The sequence below is a fragment of the Tinamus guttatus genome, unplaced genomic scaffold (genome assembly GCF_059628265.1).
Source record: "Tinamus guttatus ecotype Peru unplaced genomic scaffold, ASM5962826v1 Tinamus_guttatus_pri_ptg000610l, whole genome shotgun sequence".
NCBI classification, from domain to species: Eukaryota; Metazoa; Chordata; class Aves; order Tinamiformes; family Tinamidae; genus Tinamus; species Tinamus guttatus.
Window position 1 is genome coordinate 256,927 of NW_028289144.1, and position 24,143 is coordinate 281,069.

At 51.7% G+C, this 24,143-nt stretch overlaps 1 protein-coding gene across 1 annotated transcript; it reads right to left on the minus strand.

Annotated features, from left to right (window-relative positions):
- Positions 1-1,992: 1,992 nt before the first annotated feature.
- On the minus strand, positions 1,993-21,434 carry PIP5K1C (phosphatidylinositol-4-phosphate 5-kinase type 1 gamma). Its single transcript, XM_088535059.1, has 18 exons — positions 21,411-21,434; positions 19,778-19,864; positions 19,307-19,437; positions 18,584-18,701; positions 16,610-16,762; positions 14,924-15,223; positions 14,199-14,404; positions 13,177-13,260; positions 12,626-12,674; positions 11,578-11,662; positions 11,161-11,322; positions 10,972-11,001; positions 10,026-10,167; positions 9,699-9,731; positions 7,605-7,709; positions 7,211-7,340; positions 3,112-3,195; positions 1,993-2,756 (listed from the first exon to the last, which is right to left on the minus strand). The coding sequence occupies exons 1-18, from the start codon at positions 21,411-21,413 to the stop codon at positions 2,754-2,756; spliced, it is 1,905 nt and encodes a 634-aa protein (XP_088391185.1). The 5' UTR covers positions 21,414-21,434; the 3' UTR covers positions 1,993-2,753.
- Between the last annotated feature and the right edge of the window lie 2,709 nt (positions 21,435-24,143).

Genomic DNA, 24,143 nt, shown 5'->3' on the forward strand with positions numbered 1-24,143 from the left:
GGCCTGGAAAGGGCAGTTGTCATTTCAGAGAGGAGCTCCGTGAAGGAAGCTCCTAGGAAGGTCCCCTCACACTGGCAGAGCTGTCCTAGTCCCTTTGCACATCCTTGCACCGGACCAACGTGAGGCCGAGAGCTCGTGGATCCGGCAGCCTCGTTGCAAAGTGCTCAGCATTACAAAACCACCCGTGCAAGGATTGTCTCGAAAAGCCAGGACGCCTGCCAAGGGGTAACATTGGGGATGAACATACTGCAAAAAATCAAAATGAAATAAAATGGCCTGGGCTTCCCACTGCGTTGGGGACCAAGCACAGCTCCACCCTGCAACGCTCATCCACCGACACCCTTTGCTTCCTGCACCAAGGCCAAGCATATTCAGACAGCCTGGAATAAGGGAAGGGATAAAGTTTCAGTCCCTGCTCTTAAACGATGAGAGACGCTCAGTTTCAGCTGAGGCAGAAGCCCACACCATGATTGTGGTGTAGCCGGGCAGGGGGACCGCAGAATTCAGCCAGTCCTGGCCTCCTCCCCAGAACTGCGGTTGTTCCTGTGCAGAGCCCGAGAGCGGCGTTTCGGGATGCAGCTCCCCCTGGCCTCTTTCCTCCCGGTGGCTGCTCTGCGCTTCCGGAGGAAAAGACGAACAACATTTTTCACATTGTTGGAAGCCTCCTGCTCGCAGCCCCAGGGCGAGGGACTCCGTACAGATCCCGGTCTCCACAGCGCCTTGGTCCCTCACCACTACCACAAGACGTGCCGGTTTACGGGCTCTTTCCCAGCCTGCCAACGGGGCGATCCTGGAGCAACGCTCCTCGGGACACGAATGAGCTGGCAAGTAGCTATTGAACAGGGAGTTTCCTTAGATTTTTGATGGACCAGTCTGGTAAATAAAGGATTAGCTCTAAGGGCAGCCTGTCCTCGAGAGCAGCGCAGCCCCTGGGCTCGGGCACCGGCAGGCGCGGGGGGCTACACTCGGTCCCCCTTGCTGGGTAAGACACCACGGAGAACCCCGCCGCATTCACCACAGCGCACAGAGGGGAAGAGCTTCCTCTCAGCCCTGTCCTTCCGGGACCCGATTAACCAGGCCCGAGTAGAGGACAGATGAGAGGGGATAGAGCCCCTAGAGCAGCATTCCCCTTCCACACTCCTCCACAAGGAATCCTGGGGATGGATTGAAGAGGGAAGGATGGGAATGGAGAGACCATTGCCAGCCTCTCTGGAGGAAGGCCTACATGCACACCCCAACTCGCTCCCGCGGCTCTAAAGGATTCCTCTTCCCTCAGGGAAGAGAAGGGGGTCGGTGCGGAACTGAAGACGCTGTCAGAACATCTGCACCCGGCAGCATTGGGACTAGGCTTATCCTGCTGGGTGACACCCACTTCTTGTCTCCATGCCCCTCACAGCAAACCCTCCACCACACAGACATCCAAAGCAGCAGTTTTCCAACAGGCAGCACGAGTCTCCCAGCTTTTTGTCCAACAGAGAGTCCGTGAACACAACGGAGCCTGGTGCAATCCGGGGCCGTGCTTCCGTCAGAGCCTCCAGCGCACGGACGCGTGCGCATCTCCCTGGCGCCCTGCGGGAGGGAGGATACGAGCGCACCCAGTGTCCTGTGATCCCGATTACTCGTCCATTGGATCCGCTCGTGAACGCGCATGGTGCCAAGTGGCTCCGGCGAATGCAGCATCCGGGCAAACTCGGGAATCCTCCGTGTGGCGACGCTGCTCCATAGGGACACCCAGTTCTCCTCTGTCCATGCGTGGGGAGATGTCGGTGCGGTGGGCGCAGGCTGAAGCGAGCGCTGCGAGCGCGGGGGCCAGGGCGACGCAGAGCAGTGGCTGCTGAAGGCAGAAGCCATCGCGACGGCTGGGGCCACCACGTCCGAGAACCAGGAGCCATCGGCTTCCCCCACACGGTGTCACAGACACGAGAAGTCATTAGCAATTCTGGAATCCAAGTAAAGTGGCAGGGCTGCTTTGGACTCGTAACATGGGAGCGATTCTATTCAATGGCCTTTAATACATTGCATTTACATAGCACCTTTCATCCCAGGGTGTAAGTGCTTTAACGGAAGCGGGTACCGCACACCCCTTAGCACGGGGGAAACGGAGGCACAGAGCGGTTACGTGACTTGCCTCGGGTCACTTGGCCAAACCGCGGCGCAGCCTGGACAGCCTTAACGCTCCCGACTCCAGTGCTTGGTTAGGCCACGCTCCAAGGAGGCCGCTCCGGTCCCTGCCCTCCCCAGCATCGTGCTTCTACCAATTCTCCAGTGAGGTCTCACGCTCCCTTCTGATGCACAAATACGTGACAACCCAAAAAAAAGAAAAAAAAAAGTGCAGTAAACTAAATATTTAAAAAAGCACATTTGTGCTGTCTCTGTGCAAAGATAAAAGAAATAAATACATGATTAAAAAATTAAAAAGGTTCACAGTATCACACATGGATAGGTAGCTACGGTAGTGCACGCTTGGAAAACACTGTGTTACTACCCAGGATTCTCGACATGCAGCTGGACGTCTCCGCTGGGAGTTGCGGGGGAGTGGGTGGTTTCTTTGCTGCCCACGTCTGGGGTAAGTAGAAATACACAGTTAGTTTTGCTCCGTTCTGAAATGCAGTGCCTGGGATCCTGCAGTGCAGCAGTACTGGTGTCAGGAAGCTCTTCCCCATCCCGCTGGAACGGCTGCATCAACGAAAAGGGAACACATTGACCTGCAGAGGGAATCGCTGCTCTCCGGGGCTTCTGTGTCTGCATAGAGATTACTGCAAGAGGCAGAGAGGAGACAGTCAGTGCCTGAGCTCTGTGGTCAGCCAGATCCAAGCCCAGCTAAATCCCCGAATCAAAACGAACGTGGAGAGAGAAGCCTGCTTGTTTTGCACCCTCCGGTAAGGATGGCACGAGCGGAGCACTGCGGACGCCCAAGCTCTCATTGCACTGAACGGTTCAGGACGAGCCACAAGCGCCGCTGAGCTGAGCTGGGGTCTCGCCCGCAGCCTCCCTGAGCGGAGGGGCAGCAGGCTCTGCCGCAGCCATGCGAGAGCCCCCGCCGCGCCGGCCACATCCCTCGAGCTGCAAACGGGACCCCGGGCACCCGGCACACGTTGCTCAGACACTTACTGTATCGCTCTCCTCATCGGAGACAGAGTGGAGCTGGGCGCTATAGTGGAGCGGGGAGTAAACCCAACTCCTCTCGTCTGTCGGCTGCCAGAGTGGCCAGAGACGGCGGGGAGAATGCAAGGAGAGCAGCAGCAGAGCAGGGAGCAAAGGAGAGAAGAGGAGAAAATAAAAGGAGAAAAACAAAAAGAGCAGGAAACAACACAGTAAGAACAGCTATCCACCTGGAGGGAGAGAACCAAGCTCAGCACCAGGCGTCAGCAAGGAGCCTTCCTCAGCCTTGGGACGTCCCTGCTCCCACCAGCTCGGACAGCAGTTTGGGCAGCAGATCCTGCTCCGGCTACAGCGGGAGCAGCACAACCTTCCCCCGGCACCTATCAGGGCAGATTTTGGGGCTCTGGAGTTGACAGAGAAAGCAGGAGAGCTCCCTGCCACCTCCTCACCCTCATTCAGAGGGGGCAAGACAGAGCGGGCGCTAGCGACTTACCCAAGGGCTGCGACGGAGGGCTCGGCTCCTGCCCCCCAAGCCCGTCCCAGCTACCAAGTCCCTTCCCTGAGCCCTTACAGGGCACGAGCTCTCAGCTCCTGAGGGTCCAAGAGGGCTTCAGGGAGGAACCCGCCTTGCGGCACCTTCCCTGCAGCCCGGGCAGGGCGGCACACGGGATCACCGAGGACGGTGGTCAGAGAGGAGCCGGTCGGTCAGCAATGAGACTGGTGGCGACATGGGAATGGGTACAACGAAGGAGGCGAAAACAGGTGACTCGTGGATAGGAGGGAAGGGTGATGTGCCCCTGGGGAGCCAGCTCTCACAACACATGACAAAACACTTCCAACAACGCAGAAACCCAGGCAGGGCCAAGGCTTGGGGTCCAGTGTTTCCCAAGGGAATCTACTTCCACTGTGGAGAAGTTCTGGCTGCTCTAGAGGTGGGCACAGGTCAGGAGGGGAGAGGAAATCTCCCCTTTGACTGAACCCAGGCTTGCAAAGGAAAGGACTGGGGGATACTTGGAAGCAGCTGGGAAGGTTCCCAGCCCAGGAACCAACAGTAGCTGTCTAGGATGGACAAGAAACTACAAGAAGCCAGAGGAGCTTTGAAGCACTAGGCTCCACATGCTGAACCCTAACAATAATTGTAACTGCGTTGGCAGCTGGGAGAAAGGAAGGAAAAGAAACCCTTGCCTGAAGCTTCTAGGGCTCTGTTAGAGACGGAGGAGCACTTGGCCCTGCACTGAGCCCATGGTGCACCCTGTTTCCACTCACTCTGAGCTCCATGCTCCAGCCAGGCTCTTCCAGAGGCTTTGGGCAGCCTAGATGCAGGCAGAGCAAGAGCTGCAAACCCAGCATGGAACTAAATGACATCCAGGACTTGGAAATGACCCTCCCGGTGCTGGGGCAGCCAAGCCCAGCAGGCGAGGGCAGGAGGAGCTGCAAGGAGAGGCTGTTTGCCCACCTGGGGACGACGCTTTTCTCAAGGCATCAGCCAAGCTGGGAAGTAGTTCTGAGCTTTGCCCTGCTTCCCGTGCACCCTGCCCACCCCATGGTTCCAGACAGGAGGGAGTGACAGGACCACAGAACACACATCTTGTGCTGAGGCCCTGATAATACTGTCATTACCCACCAAGGAAGGTATCATCTCTCTGCAAAATTGTGAAGAGAAATATAACACAGAGCAGCCTGAGCTCTGGATTCGGGCCCTTAAGTGCTAAACTTCCTCCCTGCATCTTTCAGGGGCAAAGGAAAATCCTTAGAGCCTGCAGAAAACCTGCAGAGGAGGGAGCAGGAGTACCACCCTGGCGAGGGCTGGGGAGCACAAACCTTCCCTAATCCAAGTGTCTCTCTCAGCTCCTTGGGCTTTAAAAGCTGGTCAGGGTCCCAGAAAGCAGAAGAAAAAAGACCAGCCAGAGACCTAAAAGGTCGTATTTGTAATCACAGTTTTTTTCTACAAAACATCTTGCAGGTCCCCCTGGAGCTCAATTTGGCTTCCTGGGCTAAGGGAGCTAAACCTAACATTACCTCAAACATAGAGAGGCCTCTCACCTTCTGGCCAGGTCTGGTGCCAGCAAGTTTGCCCACGGGCTAGATGACCCTACATCATCTATATCTGGTATATATGATGATACTATACCATCCCATGCCAGGAACTGTGTCGCTGGCCTGAAGACAAGTGGGGTAGAGTTCTCATTTCTTCAAGATCCTACTCGAGATCCACTTGTGGACTTTTTTCCTCTGCTTCCCATTTTCACTGGGCTGGTTCCTATCCACCCAACCCAGAGCCAGGACATCCAGAGGACGTGGAGCTGTCAGCCCCAGTGTTTCAAAGCTGCAGCTCTGCTCCCCTATGTGCTAGCATGTTCACTTACAGTCCCGGAGGAAAGCGAGGTGGTTCGGAGTCTGCGCTGGCGGGGAGAGTAAATCCAGTACCTCCCATCTGTGAACTGGAATGGCCCGAGGGCAAGTGAGGTGAGAAAGGAAACAGAGGAGAAAAGGGTGATGTGAAAGAGAGGATGAAAGAGAAAGCAAAACGAGGGGCTGGGCAGCTCCAGGCCTGGAAGGATGGGCAGGCAGGAAAGCCGTGCGTGGGGAGAGCAGCCCCGGGCCCCGCACAGGCTCACTCCCGCATGCCCCCCGGGTGAGCAGCAGGGTGAAGCGCTTCCCCTTCCGAAGCGGATTTCCAGAGACCCCAGTCCCCTGGGACTTGCCAAATTCTCGGCACGCAGCCTCTCGTCATTGCTCCTGGAAGGCTCTGATAGAGCGGCTGTGGTCCAAGCCCCACTGCACTCGGCTGCAGCTTCACTTGAGTGGCAGTTCAAGTGATTTTCCAAAGACAGGGAACCCAAATCAGCTTTTCCCTTCATCCCAGCAGCGGGGGAAACAGTCCACAGCACACGACACACATTTAATGCAAAATTCAAGGGCTCAGATGAAGTATGAAATGCTGATGAGCAGTCAGTCATGCTCTCTATGAGCACACACTGTGCACAGACGGCTTCCTCCAGAAAAACAGCAGCCCTGGAAAGTCAGGAGGAGTCCATATGCCCAGGGACAGGAGGGAGAGGAGCTGGCCCTTGCTAGAAGACACTTGCCAGTGGAGCAGGCAGTATCTGCAGGCAGCTTGCACACAACTGCCGTCCACAGGCAAAGAAAGAGCAGCCAGTGTTAGAGGGAGCTGTTTGCATTTTGAACAGCATGCATAAAACCCAAAACAGACAAGCTCTTAAAATGGTGCCGATTCCCTCCACAGCTCCCACGAGCCTCTAAACGACTCGGCAATGAGTGAGCAGCTCTGCAGCAGAGCCATGCAAGCGCAGGGCAAGCCAAATGTTGCTGTTTTTAGGTTAGCCTGAAGGAGCTTATCACAGGGTTCGGCTCTGCTCTGCTGCCACGTATCTGACAGCAATGGGCTGGAGCAGGGAGGAGCTGACCAGCTCTTAGGGAGAAGGTCCCAGTGTCAGGACACAGGGGAAGAGCTGCCGCAGGACAGCCCTCAACCCCGCAGGGTCTGGAGCCCAGGGGACAGGCTCACGTTGCTGAGCAACTCTCCAGGCTGCAGAAGCTGCTCGGACATTGCGGGCGCTGACTGAGGAACCCAGCCCCAGGCTCCACCGCACTCTGCTGCCAACCAACCTCACTTACTCCCTGTACTAGATTTCCACTGCATCATCTAATGCATCTGCCTGCAGGGAAAGGAAAAGCCAAAGTTCACCAGAGCCCGAGGTCAACGACGCTGCAACAGCCTCCGTCCTGGCTCTAGGTCCCGCTGCGTGCGGGACCGCAGCAGGGCGCTCTGCCTAGGGAGGGAAGGAGATGCACCCTGGCTCACCCAGGGTGAACACGCTGGCCTAGTGAAGCCTGTCCGTGCTGGTGCGGAGCACGTCTTGCTTCATCTGCATCAGCAGAGCCACCCCTTTGGGCACCATGACTTGCTGCTTTCAGTTCTTCAAGGACTAATCCAGTTCCCTGGGTTCAAAATCCTGTCCAGCATTAAAATCTTGAGGTGCTCGACACAAGGATGGCGCAGGGCAGTTACTGCCCTTGCTCGCCTGCTGAATTCAGACCAATCATTCATTACGCCCCTAATAACCAGGCAGAGAAGGTATCTTACAAAGTATATATCTGTGACTGGCACGTCATCTTCATCGGAGGCCTGGCTGGCCGGTTCGGAGGCCTGGCTGGCCGTCTCCACCTCTATTGTAGCTGCGCAAGTGACAATGGCACAGGCTGACGCTGCCTCTCTGGAGGGGGAAGAAATGACAGAGTTCAGTCATTGTGATCAAAAAAAGCAGCAGGCAAGACCGATTTAGTACACGGATGGCCCATTTCCACATCCAGAAGGATTGGATGAGGACAGGCCAGAAGCAGCAGTGCTCGGCAGTCTAGAAGAGCACTGCTCTGCGCAGGAAAGGTGGCAGCCTACAAAGCCAAGCCGGCTCCCAGCACAAAACCCCCAGATTACATGACAAGGCAGGGCTCTGCATTGCTGTCAAACCCTCACTCACTCTTTCTCTTCATCCTCGGGAGCTACGATCTCCACGTCACACTTGGGTTCCAGCTCGACGCTGATCTGCTGAAGCTCTTCTTCAACCCGCACCTCCTCCTGAGACCTGGAAAGCCGAAGACACACAGGCCCAATTGCTCAGTTTGGCACTATGCCACCTCTACTCGTGCACAGTTCTCAATTTTAGGTCAGGATAAATCATCCCTGAAACTCTCACGCCGCAGCTGACCGCAGGCGCGTGCTGTGCTGCTTTGCTCAGTGCACGGCAGCCGCTCGTAGCACGATGCCCACGGCAGGGACCGAGCCTCTGACTGAAGCTCAGGACTTCCCAGAGCTGAGATTTCAGATGACCCAAATTCCCAGACAAAAGGGCCAGTCCTTTCAAACTGCAGCTCTCGAAACCACAGAGGGAGAAAAAGAGGACAAGAAGAAAGGGATTAGGTTGCCAGTGCTGCAGAAAAGATGGGTAATGTCAAATTGGACACGGGAGGAAAAGAGAGAATTGGTCTCTGGGAAAAACCTCCCTGCCCAGAGATATCCTGGTGTCCATCAGCAATGCAAGGACCAAAGCCTCTGACCTCTTCTGAAGCTCCTACCACATCGAGCTGCTCCAGCACTAATGCAAGATTTTTCTGCGTGCTCAGGAGCTGTTTGCCTTCATTTTAATATCCCAGGCTATTAAAGTAATTGCTGATGTTAGTGGGGCTGGTTTTAGAGCTTCCCCATGGGAAGGAGGACCTGGCGTTTGCCAAGCCAAGGGCACAACCCAGGGGAAGGAGCTGTGGGGCCGGGGCCAGCAGGCGGCAGCCCTGCTCAGCGCCGCCTGCCACCTCTTGCGGTGGCGGCTTTCAGAAGCCCGCAGGGAATTCCCCGGCAGATTAGAATCATTCCGAGGTGTGACACATTCCAGGCTTGAGAAAATTGGATAAGGGCTTTTTCATTGCAGCTCAGGAATGTAAATTCCCCACAAATCGTGTGTGTTAATAGCTTTGTTCTTGCAGGGGCTTTCACAGGGGATCATGAAGCTCTTTACAAATATGCAGGTCTCTGCTCCCCTAAAAGTGAAATTTCTAGGGGAAAAAGAAAGTGAAAAGCACCAGAAATTAAGACACAGGGGAAAAAAAATCAACCCCCCCCCCTCCAAAAAAAATGCACATCCCCAAGGGGGCTGTTATTGTGGCAAGTCGGCAAGTCTGTGACAGAGACATCTGCCCCCGAGGAAATCACCCACCTCCCTGTACTGTCCAGGGACAAGTACTTGTAGGACACGATTCACCTGGCCTATTTTGGGGTGAGCAGTTGCGTCCGACAGCGACTCCTCCATTAAGCACAAAGGGAGCACGGGGTGACTCAGATGAAGTTGCTGCTTTTTGCCTGGCAGGTCCCGTCACAGATGCCTGAGTTTAAGCCTCCAATTTGCAGTACTTGCAGGCAATGAATTGTGCAGGAGGTGAAAAACATCATGGGCCGCATTAAAAACGAGAATGACGTGTCTGCAAGGTGCTGCAAGCCGCTGTTTCTCTAACGCACCAGACACGGATTGCAGAAAGAGGATCTGAGTCTGCCCAGCAGCTCCTCTGGCTATGGCATAGCCCCCAAAAGAGTCTCTGGAGCGCATTTCAAAACCTGGATCTATAGGATCTACAAGATATCCTAGGAAGCCATGGCCAAAAAAAAAAAAATCAGGGAAAAAAAATCAGGGAAAAAAAAATAAATCAGGGAAAAAAATGCAGGGTCCTCATTCAGATTCCTCTGATACACAGGTAATGGAATCAGTTTTACTGGTGCAAAATTATACAAGCTAATTATATGACGTGCGCTTCTAAATCCAGACACCTCTATAATTTTTGTCACTCTTTGGTGCTGTGTTGAAGCCACCTATTACAGGTGATCTCAGAGACCTGCACATGAGGAAAACTCCGCATAAAAAATGGGAACATTTGCTGGCATGAATCTCATCATGCCATAGAGGACCACCCCAGTCCTGGATCTGCACAGATTCACACTCAGCCTTCCAAGTCTTCCTTGTCCTTTGCACAGGGACAAACATGAGGTCTCTGTGCAGTAGTTTAAGAGGAAATGTGACTTTTCTCACCTGCCATCCTGCCCCGAGGAGTGCGTGCGCCTCCTGCAGAAAGAAAGCAAAACAGTGGAGTTTGAGGAGCAATTTAAGAGAGAAATCCTACAGTGCCCCCAAATCTAATTCCTCACCCCATGAGGGAGATGTTCTACTTAACAGCTGACACTTCTCACAGCAATAATTAATCCCATCAAAGCTGTGTCTGCTTGCTCCCAGGAGAGATTTAATTAAAAGCGGTCATTAGCCTTGCAGAGCACAGGGCAGCCTGCCGAGATCCGCGGCGTGAAGACAAGTGGCGCCCGCACGGCTGTGGTGGGAGCGGGACGCGGGCGCCGTCCTCACCTGTACCGGGGCTGCTCAGACGTCTCCGAGGGGGATCGCTCGGGAACGGAGAGGGATGTTGAAGACAGCGTTGTGGCTATGGAGGCCGTGGTAGCTTCTTCGAAGGAAGGTGGCGTGCAGGGTAGCAGGTCTGGCCTGCCTGCTGGCCCAAGCAGAGGGCAGGGAGAGGTGCAGGATGGAAGAAAATCAGTAGTCAAACGCCAACACCTTAACTACAGCCTGGGCCACTGCACTGTCACCGGCCACTTAAACTACAAACACAAAGGAAGTGTCGCTGGGTTCAGGACTGCAGCAGATTGTCCCACAGCGGGTTAGGACAACAGGCTTCCTCCAGAGGTGGCCACTAAGCACCATGTCCTGCCCGACAGACAGCAGGTTACCCTTGGGGAGGAGCTTAAAAACGCTACTGGAAACATAAGGCCAAGGAAAACATCTCACTGGTAACCAAAGTTGGATTAAAGGCTTGGGCTGCCAGAGATAAATATCCAAGTGAATTAAGAGATGAACTGAGTGCTCACTGCTTTGCACAGGTAGAAATCTAACACTTACACACTCAAGGACCTCGCCTCTCACCACTCATCTGCAAATCCAGCGCAGATGGAAGTGATGACAAGACAGCAAAGCAGCAAACCACTTTGCCTTTTTGCGAAGACAAGACCTTAGCCCCTTATAACTACCCAAACACCGACATTAGAGTCCTGCAGCTCCCAGGCCCCCTTCTCTAAGGGTGGAAAATTCAGTGAACCAACTTTCTGCCTGCATCTGGGCTATGAAGGCTGGTGCCAGTTGGCAGCAGCTGCCTTGCAGCTGTAGTGCAAACACCCATTTTTACTGCAGAACTACACAGTGTTGCAGAGAAGAGATTTGCTTTTTCTTTTTTTTTTTCCCACCTCCCCACAATGCAGAGACTAACTGCCAGTGCTGTGACAAAACAACATACTCTTACCTTCTCCCCTGCCCTGGTTAAGTTTAGCACCTGCAAAGCACAGCAAGACATGGAATGAAGAATATCCATCAAAGATGATGTGTGTTTGGTGCACAGTGGGGAACTGAACGAGAACAGGGGAGGACCTAAGGAACTGCTAGGAGAGAGAGGGGAATCACACTGTCATCAGCCACCAAATGAGATCGTTACCTTCGTCATCGAGCGTGGGGTAACTCCTGGCTGCACGAAGATCATACTGGGTTTCATCCTTCTCCGAGGGAAGCTGGCTAGCCGAAAATGCAGCGGTGGGACCAGATGTCTTGACAGCTAGCAAGGCACTGCGCCCTTTCTTCGAGGGGGATGATTTTAGAGCTAGACGAGAAGAGGGAACAAGGAAGAAGTTACCACCCCTAGCAACTACCTTCACTTTGTTCTGTGATGCAGCCTCCCCTGGGCAGGGAGAGGTCTCTGCCCTGTGACATGCGTGTGTGCTCTGCAGGCTCCATCTCCCGCGAGCCTGCACAGGGAGCTTCAGGCCACAGTCTGAGCAGGACAAATTAAGCTGCGACAACCCCGGGGCTTTACAGTTCCCCAGCTTTTATTTCTTCTTGGACCATGGACACTCACAGGAATTCTTTCGAAACACCGTGTTGGTCATGAACTTGAAGAATCTCTCTGCATAAAAGCTTGGTCTGTGTACTGACACCGTGTCCTGCAAAGGCAAGAAGCAAATGGCTCATTTAAAACTCATCCCCCAAGACAGAATTTCTGTAACAAATCAATACAACCTGTATAGCAGCATTTAGCACTGATAGATCCTTAAAATGGAAAGGCTTAACTGAAATGATCTGATTAATACTATATATAAACCTGAAGCGTTGCTGCTGATTTGATTGCATTTGATTACATTCTCACTACAATTTTATAATGGATTTTGGCAATTTTAATCCTTTATAGGCCTCCCAGATATTTGGAATATTGGCATGATCACACCTGTCAAATTTCCTCCCGTTTTGCTGGCTGCCATTCAAAGCACCTCTGGATATATCTGCATTTGACATGGGCACCAGAATTTAGCCAAGGGTCTTTGAGTGTTCTGTGCTTTCAGTTTAAAGCTCTTCTGATGTTCTACTGTGCTACTATGGCTTGGCAGCAACACATTTCCCTTACCTTGTTATTTAAAAGGAGCTAGGATATGAATTACTGGAGGAAAAAAATAGCTTCCACATCTGAAGTTGCTCTTTTACAGATGCACCTGGCTGCTGCGGGAGACCAGACCGCAGAGGAACATTGAGAGGGAGTTGCTAACAAATAGCCTAGTGATGAGGTGGAAACACAGTCAGCCACCAAAGAGAGCCCAGACAGGGCTCCGCGGCACACGCGGGAGGCGCAGGACTGTGTACAGCTCCAGGTGGCACGGGGAGGAGCGGGGTGACAGATGGGAGCAGGGGAGGAAAGGCGGTCGCACGGCAGCTAAACATGCGAGGAGGGGGCGTAAACAAGAAAACCTCATTGGAAATCGGTGGCACTGCACCACTGTGCAGGAATCAGGGGTAAGAACTACTCCTTTCATCAACTTCAGCCAGCTGCAGCACTAACAACAGTGACATAATTGGCACCAGCTAGTATAGAAGACGCCAAGGCCGCCACAATTCTTTCCTCTGTACAGACTCACCCCATCATGGACAAGGGCCTTCCAGGTATGTTCCAGCTTCTTGATGAACCTAATCTCAGAGGAGAAGCGGAGAGAAAGAATTAGACTCAGGTCTGCCCTCAATATCCAAGCCACTTTTCATGCCCTGCACAGGATAGGGCACAGAGTTGATGACAGTCCCTCCTTCGTGCGGAGCAGAGCTTCCCTCCGGCCAGGAAGGGGCAGCTGTGCAGGCAGCAGCGCAGGTCAGCACTGCCACCGGCAACGAGCAGCCCGCCTGCATGGGGGCAGAGAAGCGTCTCCCGGCCCTGGGGAAACGCTACTCATTCTAGGCTCAGACGTAGGGAACTACTTTATGAGCAACTCATTATACCTTAGAAAAACGGCTCTGTGCCAGCAGCTGTTCTAAGGACAAGATAAAAATTCACAGCCCCGACATGCATTGGACGCTGCTTTAGGCAGCCTGCGTACTCATTACCAAACTCTTCAGGAGAGGAAAACCTTCCTGCTTTCATCCAGCATTAAAACAGATGTTAAGAGACTTAGAGGACAGAGGACTGCAAAGCTCTCACCTGTATGACTGAAGGATATCTATAATTCCTACGTGTAGCAGGAGACGCTCTCCTTTGCCGTTCACTGCTGGGATTCCTCCCATTCTGTGGGTGAGACAAAACCCCAGTGAGAAAAGCCTTGTGCAGAGCCTGGCAAGTCCCCCAGGCTGACCCAGACCATCTCGGCAAGGTGTAACTGAAGCGACTGCCTCCCTGGATCGCCAAACACAAAACAGCAGGACAAGGACACATGTTGCATGGCAATAGTCCTACCTGGACCAGAAAAGCATTGCATGGATTTTCCTGGTTCCAGGACATGAGTGCAAGCTTGAGGCTCAAGTCAGTCTCACAGCAAAAGCACCATAAAATACTTAAAATACAGTTGGGAGGGGAACGTGTCCCAGGGCAGTTTACAAAGATGGTACCTAAGGACCAGACCTGGGTGGTAGCTCCTATCACACACCAAAGCTGCTCCCTGCACCAGACATTAGCAGTTTCTCTGCGCTGGGTATCCGAGATTCCTGGAGCATAAAATCCTATTTCATCCTGGGGACCAGACTATTTATCAAGTCAGCATGAGCCGGCTGCCTACGAGGGCAGCAAATCTTTAAGGATGAGGGTATTTCCACGGCCATCCGCACAATCCACAATCCTGTGGACGGAGCACCAGGATGGAGCTAGTGCCAGAACAGCTCAGGAGCCTGTGGGCGTTTGACCACTGCAATTACGGAGCTATCGGAAAGACTGGGAGCACCAAAGTATTTCCTAGCCCCAGCCACACTGTTCTCCTTTGGACCTGGAGCAGTTGCTTTCAGGCAGCACGGCTGCCGGTGGCAAATGCCAGCATTTATTATCCAGCCTGGTCTGTGGAGCCAGAGGGACGGTCGCGAGTGCCACGTGCAGCTTCCACGACGCGCTGCGTCACCGGCAGCGGCTCTCCCCGAGAGCTGCCCCGTTCCCACATCAGCCACAATTAGGGACCTACTACTCCGGCCTCCACTTCCACCCTTCCCAGCAGCGCAAAGGAGGAGATTTTCACCCACGTGTCGTCTGTGTCTATGGACTCCCCGCGGGCAGCTCCACCCTGGATGGACTCCATGGCCGTGGAGTAAAGGGCCTTCTGCCCCACTGGACGCTTCTCATCCGACGTGCTGTGCGCTCCCTCCTGCTGTCGCTCCCGTTCTTGCTGGTCTATGTTGTGGACCCCAAGCAGGAGGCTGTAGTCCATGATTTTAAAACTTTCTAACACCTACAGGTTAGTATTGAGTTTAAGAACAAAGACAAATCAGGCCAGCAATTGCTCACGAGCATCTTCCAACGCAGCACAGACCCCAAAGCCTGGAGCTGCTCCTCCACATTCAGGTGAGCAGCGCCTTCGACAGAGCTACAGCGATTCTGGACTCGCTCAAGCTCGATTTTAGCCAGCCCACAACCCACAGGGCTGAGGGCTCACAAGTAACACAGTTGCACCAGGCATCTCTTGCACATCAAATAGTTTGGTTTTAACCCAAACAGCCCAGATTTAAAAAAAAAAGCGGGGGGGGGGGCAGATTGCCACAACTGGATGCATCAGAGGAATGAACGACCTTAATTCTCAGACACTACCATGAGACTCAACTTCAGTGCTCTGCTTTTAGAGGGAGGAGCACTGCAGGGGCTTATCCCTGCTTCAGGGCTAGCAGGCTAGCAAGGGCCTCAGTCATCAGCAATTCCTTGTGCTCAAGAGCCATGAACTTCTTACCCTGCTCCCAAACAGACCCCTCCTTACCAGGCAGTCTCGTTGCAACGTCTTCACCAGTGCGCTGAAGGTGTCTGCATCCAGCATCAGGCCCTCGGGCATGTCTTGTATGAAGTCCAGGTCCTTGTACGTGGGGCTGGACTTTTCTTTTTCCTTCTTGGATGCCCGGCGTTTGTAGGTCGAGCCTTTCAGGTCAAATTTCAGGTGCATTTTCACCACACGAGGCAAAATATTGTTCATCACGACCACACGGATGTTTTTGCCCCCTGACTGCACACAATAGAGTCCATAAAACTTTGGCAGCAGCGTCCGTGGGTTCTGGTTCAGGTTCTGCAGCAGGGTTGGAAAAGCATCAGGAAAAGGTCATTTTGGCAGAAGACTCCTGTTGTGTTCAATAAAGAGTCAATGTTAATGGATCTTGGAACTGTCAGCAGATTAGGGGTTCTTCAACTAGAGATTTTTCTGAACTTTGTAGGAAATTTCACTGCATAAATATGACAAATTTTTGCCTTTCAGTGGCTTTAGGACCTGAAAATACCACTATGCCTTCAATATATGCAATCAGATGTTCAGATCTCTCTGGGCAAATAACCAAGTCCGGAAATTCCCTGCTTTTCCCATCAATAGCAGCTAAAAATGGACAAGTAAACTGAAAGAGAAATAAATACAAATAAGTGGGAACTTCAAGTTTAAAAATAGCAGCTATCTTCATCCATTTAGGAGTGTCCAAAATCAAGAGCTGTTCTGTGCCCCAGAATAAACCAGGGCTACAATATTCCTAACAAACCACCACCAAGTTTCCCCTTCTTTTAGAGTCATCTTACAAAACACAACTGGCCAGAGAGCACAGATATCCTGCTCTGCCATCAAGTCCTTTTTTAGGCAGTTGTATTATTAGAAATGACATGACAGGCGTGATTTGCTTGTTCAGCTTTGGGGAAGTTTAGGAAGGAAACAAAACATCCCTGCATGCTATAAAAGAAAGGACAGAACTGACAGATCCTCTGACAAGCGTCAGAAGCAAAACTGCATTAAAATTTCACGCCCCTCATCTCACCTTGCCTAACTGGGCACACGAGTGAGCGCTCGTTGTGCGCTGCTGAACACGGCATGAACTAAAAGCCTCACAGTGGCAGCCAAGACCAAAAGCAAAGGCCACTTCCAGCTTAACTAAGGACATAACCATCCTGCTTCCTTTTCACTAGCTCATTTTACACTGATGAGTTTCCCAAAAGCAGCAGAGAGGTGACATGTGAGTCACTGGGGTGCTACACTCTGAACGCTGGAGCAGGTATCACTTTCCTGGTGCTCAGGGTAGCCCTAACTAGATTTCAACGCCCACATTTATAGAGCTGGATTCTTTGACATAATTATGCAGAGACACAGGTGCTGGTTCATACACCTTTCTAGGCACTGGAGTTGTATTTTGATTTACTATTTGTCATCTCAGGACCCTCAAAATAGACACCTGGGAAGTCTTTTTTCAGGCCAGAACATATCCACAAGCTACGACACAATTATCTGCCTTAGATTTACAAATAATCGGCAGCATTTGTGCTTCTGGGACACGCTTCATGACACACTGTTAATGTAGTCAAGGGACAGGGCAACAGGCCACCAGAGTGCCATGTGGGTGACATGCCCTATGCAAAGCTGAGTACAGAAACACCGGCACTACAAAGCCAAGCCGGCTCCAAGCTGCAGGATGATACATACCATGTAGTAGCCAGGAAGGAGCTTCTGTAGGAATTCCGCTTCCTTGTGCATCACAGTTTTTATGATGAACTCATCGTCACTGGTGACATAGAAGAGGGAGCCACTGGCACCAGGGTTCGACAGCTCTATCAGAGGCTCGTTACATAACGAATACTAAGGACAAAAAGGGGAGAAAAAAAAAAAAAGAAAGTGTCTTTAGCCCCAAGTCATTGCATACCAAGCTCCACCTCCTTCAAGGCCTTCCTCAGCATGCAATCTCTCTGCAAGATCTTAAGAGGCAGCAAAGCTTAAATGAGAATTATTTTCATTATAGGTTAGGTCTAAGCAGCACAGCTGATGGACAGTTTACAATTAGAGAGCGAGATTACAGTTCAGAGCATCCCAACTGCTTAGAATCAAGTTAATCTTCTGCTTCCAGCAACATCTGAGACGCATAATGACACCCGCATAGCGACATCTGATCCTTCCCCGTTGTGTGGGGACACGGCTCACATTTGGGCTTCTTCCAGCATGTTACCGCCGGCGCTGGCGGAAAGCTCGGATTTTTCGAGATCTGCCAGGCTGCTCGGGGTACTGCAGATCACCGTGCCGGGGGGGACAAAATGCACAGGCTCTCTGTAGCAGCCGCCACTGGCCTCGAGCTCCCCGGTTAGATACCTGCTCTATAGCCACGTCCCGGCTCCTCAGCACTGTTAGGAGCACGTGGAAAGCATCAGACTGGGTCCCCAAACACGAGGAGGGGAATCTAGAGCAGCAAGGTGTATTTTATGTGGCTTTAGCCTGGAAGGCCATTTATAGACATCAGGATCCAAACAGCAGATCCTTGGGCATGCCTGGCAGCAGAGAGAGAATGCACACGCATGCACATGAGTGCACAACACCTTGCAGCTAGGTACCGACCCCGAAATATTTGCAGATGTCAAGGGGGTTCACGGCAGTTTTGTGCTGGAGCTGCCACCAAAGAGGTGAGACAGGGAGAAGGGTGGTGGGATGTGTAACGGACATAATCAGAGCAATAAATTAAATGCTCATCATTACGTACTGAAAACGGCTTTCAGCACTGCACAGATTAATGATCCAAGACTTTATCAAGTTAATTATCTCATGCATAATTAAAGGCATTTGCTGCTGTGGCAGGCAAGAGAGAATCAGGGGAAGCAGCAACAAATCAGAGCTGTGACCTTTGGAAGCGAGGCTGGCTCTGCCTCACGCACGTTTTGAGGCAACATTATCTGGGGTGGCGGATGGGGCACTGCCACCATGGACAGACCCCTTTGAACTCACATGTTTTCAGTCACAGCCACCCCTGGGTACAGATGGGGTCAGAAAAATAAAGGGCTATTGAAAAGGGGTGCGCGCACGTGGATATTCAAGGGACAAAATTCGATGCTGGAGTATCCCAAGTCTCCTCACCCTTCCTATTGGCTATGCTTAAAACAGCCTTCCTAGCTCTGGAGAACCTCCTGGGTGCTACAACAGGCTAGACTCTATTCCGGCTTCGTAAGATGATTAACTAACCTACATGCACATAGTTCTTGAGTGAGGAAAAATTCCCATCTTTGTCCTCAGAGGCCCAGTGGACATTACAGGGTTGCACCGCAGAACAAGGCTCCTTTGGCTTGTAAACAAAGCAAGTTATTGTCACCACAAGCAACAGAGAGGGAACCCTGTAATGTAATGCAGATTGCATTCCCTTACAGCAGATTTCCTTTCCCCCCAGCGAAAGCTAGCAGTTACCTCTTTGGAAATGAGGATTTTGGTTCCAGGTGACAGTCCTGCTGGGACTGTCACTGGAAGCCCTCCAAACAGGAGCAGAGGCTCTAAAGCCACAGCTTGTTCCCACTCCTTGCTGGGATCAGAGCTACGGACTCTTCCCTGTCCTCTTTTCAGCAAGATTAGCTAACAGCCTTGATTTAGTGGTACCCCCGACCAACTCAAAGCAGGGAAGACAGAAATCCAGGAGTATATCCATACCAAGTAGTCATCCGGACGAATCCCAAAGAGCTCTCGGAAGTATCGGAAAGCCACCGGCGCGTAGGTTTTGAATCTGAAGTCTGCATAATGGTGAGCCGGAGTGAGGTTGCTTCCTTCGCTGCACAGAACAGACACTAGATGAGGACGGCTCCTGTGTCAACCTCCACCAAATTTACACATTCACATCAAGACTGCTGCGTATTACGGATAAACTGAGCCTTGCAAAAATATCTTAGGAACAAAACAACCTTTGTGTTTTTCTTTTTTCCCTTGTGACAGGAAGACATGGAAATAGAGTATTAATCCAGTAATCTATATCCAAAGGGTGCAAGGAATAGCTTTTGCCAAGCTGAGTGTATTTAACCACAAAACATGGGTTTTATGAGCTTTGTTTACCCCCATGATCAGGGAGCTTCCGGAAAGAGTTTTCTCCATCTCAAATGGGGTGTAGTTTCTAGAAAAAAAGTTAGGCAGACCGGCAGGAAGAAACACACCTAAAAAACCCAGGGATACAGTTCTGCATCTCACATTGTACTTCCTCGCCAGCCAGCACACTGCAGAATCTAACACTTCCCACTGTTGTATTTTTCTATGAAATAGATGCATATTTAAAACATTCAGAGCATCCATCACTGTGATCCACAGACAGATGGAAGCTCTCTTGAAAAACTGGTGAGAGGAGAATTAACTCATCCTTTCATTTTGTTTCCCAGTCCTCTTTACCTTGGGAAGAAGATGCTCTCCACCACATAGAAGTCCTGCATCAGGACATCCCTCTCTGGCTTGGAGCTCAGATTGCCGACCGTGTATCCAATCCCTAGCTGGATGGCTCCCTTCAGGGTGGACGAAGTAGTCTGGTGGAAATAAAAGAGCAGCCAACAAGCATTGCACAGCAGGTTGCTGCAAATACACTCCCTGCACTACAGCACAGCCCCGCTGAGACTCTTAAGGAGTTGCTCAGGACACGATGTTCTGCTAAACAAGTTCAACCAGCTGCTGGATACATGGATTTAGGCTTCCAGGAGGTTTGCAAACAGCAAGGTTATACAAGAGTATACCGCATAAAATCTAAATGTGATTGGCAGCACATTTGCAAACTAACCCAGGGAAGTTCAGCAGTGCTGGAACCAATCCTGGGACCTGGCTTCTCTTCTCGGTCTGCTGCCTACTGGACCCCGCACCCCCAAAACAAACCTTTTTGTAGGTGGTTTCCCCAGAAGCATCAACTCCTCGATGGCCTATCTTCTTTCCTTGGCCAGGCTGTCCTGGAAGCGATGGTCCCTACAATGGAAAAACATGGTGAAAATGGTTCTAACTGGCACCAATGAGTTTTACCAAGGCAATTTGGATAACACATCCACCCTGCAAGTTTGAGGATTCCCAGCCTCTCCACTCAAAACTCACAGCACTAAAAAGCAGAGCCAGCAGTAAAGATGGCAGGAAAGATAGGTTTGCTGCCATATCCCCCCAGGTGCTTAACCTTGGGTTCTCATTGATTACAAATAGAGAGCTATTAAATCAAACAGGGAGAAGCCTATTTTTGAAAAGCCCATGCCCTCCGGTTTCACAGCAATACCTCACACTTCTCTGAAGAAATCAGAGACACATAACGCGGATAACACAACCCCACGCCTGTGCTCACATGGAGCTAATCCATTTAAGCAAGATCTCATTTGATAACAATTCAACGAATAAGCCCACGCAGGGTGAACTGCAATAACAGCTCTTCCTCAGCTCTGGCAAAATTTTGCAGAAATGCTATAGGACCTTCAGAGAGGGAGCAAATCTACTCCTTAAGCCATTTCTTCCCCTCCTAAGCTGTTCCGGGTCTTCGCTGCTGATCCAAGAGTTATGAGGAACGGGAACACACCCTTTTACAAGGGAAGCCAGCCCTGTATGACGCAGTTTGAGATACCTCCTCCTGCAGCCCTGTGCACAGGGGGGCACTTCCACCTGCTCCCCAGCTGCTGATGCTGAGGAACAACCAACTAAATCTGGGCTTTGCTGCAGTCTCCAACAGCCAGGCTTTGGATGCTTCCTTAGCAGCGTGCAGAGAGTCCCAAGGTCACTTCCCAAGCGACAATATTTTATCACCGGCTCCCGCAGGCAGGGCCTTCTCTCAGAACTGATGTCTGGAGCAGACAATATCTAATTTTGTTCAGACTACAGAAGTTCTTAGTGCTTTAGTTTTTAATCAAGAGCTTGTAGCTATTTCTGGTCAAGGGGCTTGAACTTCTGGATCTAAGGCTGTCTGATTTTTCCCTCCAAAAAAGCCTCTTACTTCTCACTCTGTTTTAAACATGAGCACAGCTGAGCTTGCTTCCAAGCAGTCTTTCTCCAAGCAGTCGTGACTAGCTGTATCGTTTATCCTCCCCTTGCACCTTCTTACTAGGAGGCTGTATCCTATGACAAGCAAATTCCATCTGGACAGCCCCGCGCCTCCATGAGGCTCATCGACTTCTCATGAAGTGATTAGCAGATGCAGGTATTTGCGAGACAGATTGCTATCATATCAAAATCAAAAAAAAAAAAAAAAAAAACAACACCACCAAAAAAACCCACAACTCTATTCCTTAACTAACCATAACTGTTCCTGGGGCAAGAATAGGTTGGGTTATTTGTGCAATTAGCTCTTACAGAACTTTGGAGTTTTCTAACTATGCAAATTCCTGGGGAGGCAAAACGGTTCAAGTGTCAAACCTCGGGCAGCTTTATGGAAAGATGTTACTATTTGTATGTAGGAATGTTCATCATCCCGGGTGAGTAATAGAAATGGATAAGTCAGAAAATTAGATGAAAAGAGATCATTTGAACACGGTGCCCTAACCATGAGCGTGGGCTTCAGCAGCAGCTTTCAGGCACAGACCCTCCTCCCAGATTTCCTGCCACCAACAGCGAGGAATTCTGCAACGTGGATGAGGGGTGAAAGAAGGAAACGCCCTGGAGATGCCCCCATTTTAGGGCTTCACAAATCACAGCCACCTCGACCCTCTCTCAGAAGTGGGTGAGACCCAGAACAGAGCTCAGGGGGTGCCCACGGGCCCTGCTGCAAACCACGAACCTCCTCCACGCCATCACCTGAGGACAGTCGGACACGGCGTGTTGGGCACGATCCACCTGCTGCCAAAAGACATCGTGGAGCTAAACCTGGCCACACAAGGGGCAAAATCCCTCCACATCCCCTTCATGGCTCTGGTCACACCAGGACAAAGACTCTGGAGAGCTGCTGCTAATTTTCATTCTCCCAAGAAAATGATACCAAATTTTCAGTAGTGTTAAGTGTATTTTAAAACCTAGTTCTGTTCAGAAGGTCGTACTGAAGCATCTCCCAGGGCTCTGCGTTCTCATCTCTCAGCACCCGATTTCTTAGACCAACTTTACACATCTCACCTCAGTGATTGCTGCCTTCTTCAGTGCCAGACCTGAGGAGAGAAGGGGAGAACATGAGGACAAATAGGGACACAAGATAAAAAAAAAAAATCCACAGAAGAGCCTAACTCAAGTAAGCAGAAAAGTCTTCAAAGCAGCCACTTTTGCCCAGTCTTCATGAAGTTATGGGGCTCACACAAACAATTCCACCATTCAGACCAGAAAACACTGCACTGCTGCTAGGAGGCCATTAACAGCTCAAACACCACATCCCACAAACATGCACACTCAGGGTTGAGCTGAAAAATCAGTTCTCTGCTATAAGAGAACACAATTTTATGATCATTCAACAAAAAGACATGGCGATGGCTGTGGCTACAGCAGCGATGGCATGAGTGAACGTTTGGCTGCGGAGCCCTTCCAGCCTGTGATGCTCCGCAGTGAGTCCATGAAGCCCGAGGAACGCGAAGGGACAAGATTTGCTCCGTATTCAGCACTGGGAAGCGCCAGGAATGCGGCGTAGCCGGGACGAGTCGCGCTCATCTCTCCTCTGCACCCTGTCCCGATTCCAGAGCAGGAGATTAGCTTTAATTTTCTGATAATTACCCCAAGCTGCTTTCATTCTCGGCATTCCAGTGCCTGCTGCTGTGCACGTAGCAGCCATAGAATCGCCACTGCTGCCTGCTCGGAGCGACGGTGCTCAAGGAGCCACAGCGCTCCGGGGGAGAACGATGCTTTGGGATGCGCGGGAGCATCGCCAGCAAAGCCTCCTCCGAAATCCCATGCTAGCAAATCGACTTGTCTCGGCAAAACATATAGATGCCCCCCCGGCTGCTCGTCTTGAGCGAGGGGACTGATGGCCTTGGGAGAAGCCTGTGAGCTCCGGCTTCGGGGCGCCGCAGCCGCGGGAGGCGGCGCTGGGGCTCGCGGCCCTGCGCTGGCAGGTCCCAATCCCCACCGCGCTCCTGGGGGCAATTCCTCCCCGCTTGGGCACGGCTCGGACGCGGCAGCGCCGCGAAGGCGCCCAAGGGCCCCAGGAGCAGTGGGATGAGCCCTGCCCGTGGGCTCCGCGCAGGGTGGGACGGGCACGGATTTATCCCCAGCCACCCCGGGCACATTTGCTGTCCGAAGCACACGAGGATTCTCCAGTTTAGCTTCTGGTTTTAGCTCTGCCGCTTCGAAGGAGCGCAAACCTGCACATTAGATAACCCGTTTCTCCTCTTATGCAACACGACACGTCAAACAAATCGACGCTCAGATTTTTGTAGGCCCCACCCGAGTCCCCACTTGTGCATGCACGGCACAAAACCATCCCTGCTGCCAACACGCAGGCAGGAGGCCTCGGGTTTGCAAAGAAACCCCTCATCTCCACCAGCTTCCCCTGTCTCCTTAGCAAATTTGAAGCTCTAGGTTTGGAAGGTGCCTGGAATTTCACATTTTTTGGTACTTATTTTCTGAGGTGAGTTTAAGAGGTCACGCCAGTCTTTTGTAGGGCAGAAGCAGCGACTGGGCATGGGTCTCTTGTGCGAGGACCCCCCCAGCTCCCGAGGTCCTGCTGCGGCGACGCGCGAACAGCCAAGTTAGGAAGTGCCCAAACCCATTGATGCTTTGGGCTTAAAAATAAATATCCTGCCGCCCAGAAGGTGCCCTTGCTGCCCACAGCTTCGAAACCTGGGTTTCAAACTACGTGCAAAGAATAAATCTAAAAATCTAAACAAGAAAAAAGATGCTTCAAGCTCTCAAAATCAGCTAAAAAGCTGACGAGCAAAAAGCCTTCCCTGTAAACCTGGACAAGCCGCGAGAGGTTCCATCTACTGAGAAGGAATTTCCTAGGAAAGCTAAGGCCCATCCTGCAGAAGTCTTATGTAAGACTTGACGAAGAGCTCTGGTGTGCGGGATGTGCTTGCACGTGCACATGTACAAAAATACAAATGCAGCACCAAATCCTTTACTGTGCTCTGGAGAAGCAGCCGGAGCAGATCCTCGGCTCCTTTCACCAATCTCACCTGCAGAATTGCTGCGCCATTCATAAAAGCTTCCTCTATTAAAGGCTCATCAAGAGTTACATAATTCTCTTGGGACTAAAAATACAGGAGTACTTAAACATCACGTAAGCTCTGTACCAACAGGACCCCTCCAAAAAACACAACGCGCTAAAGACCTCTTGCAATTTGCCCCGACCTCCCCACAG

Coding starts and splice junctions, on each gene's coding strand:
- PIP5K1C (XM_088535059.1), bottom strand. Junction 15,224..16,609: donor TCCTTCCTGGCTACTACATG/GTATGTATCATC, acceptor ACCCTGCTGCAG/AACCTGAACCAGAACCCACG. Junction 3,196..7,210: donor CAGTCACAGATATATACTTT/GTAAGATACCTT, acceptor CCACTCTGGCAG/CCGACAGACGAGAGGAGTTG.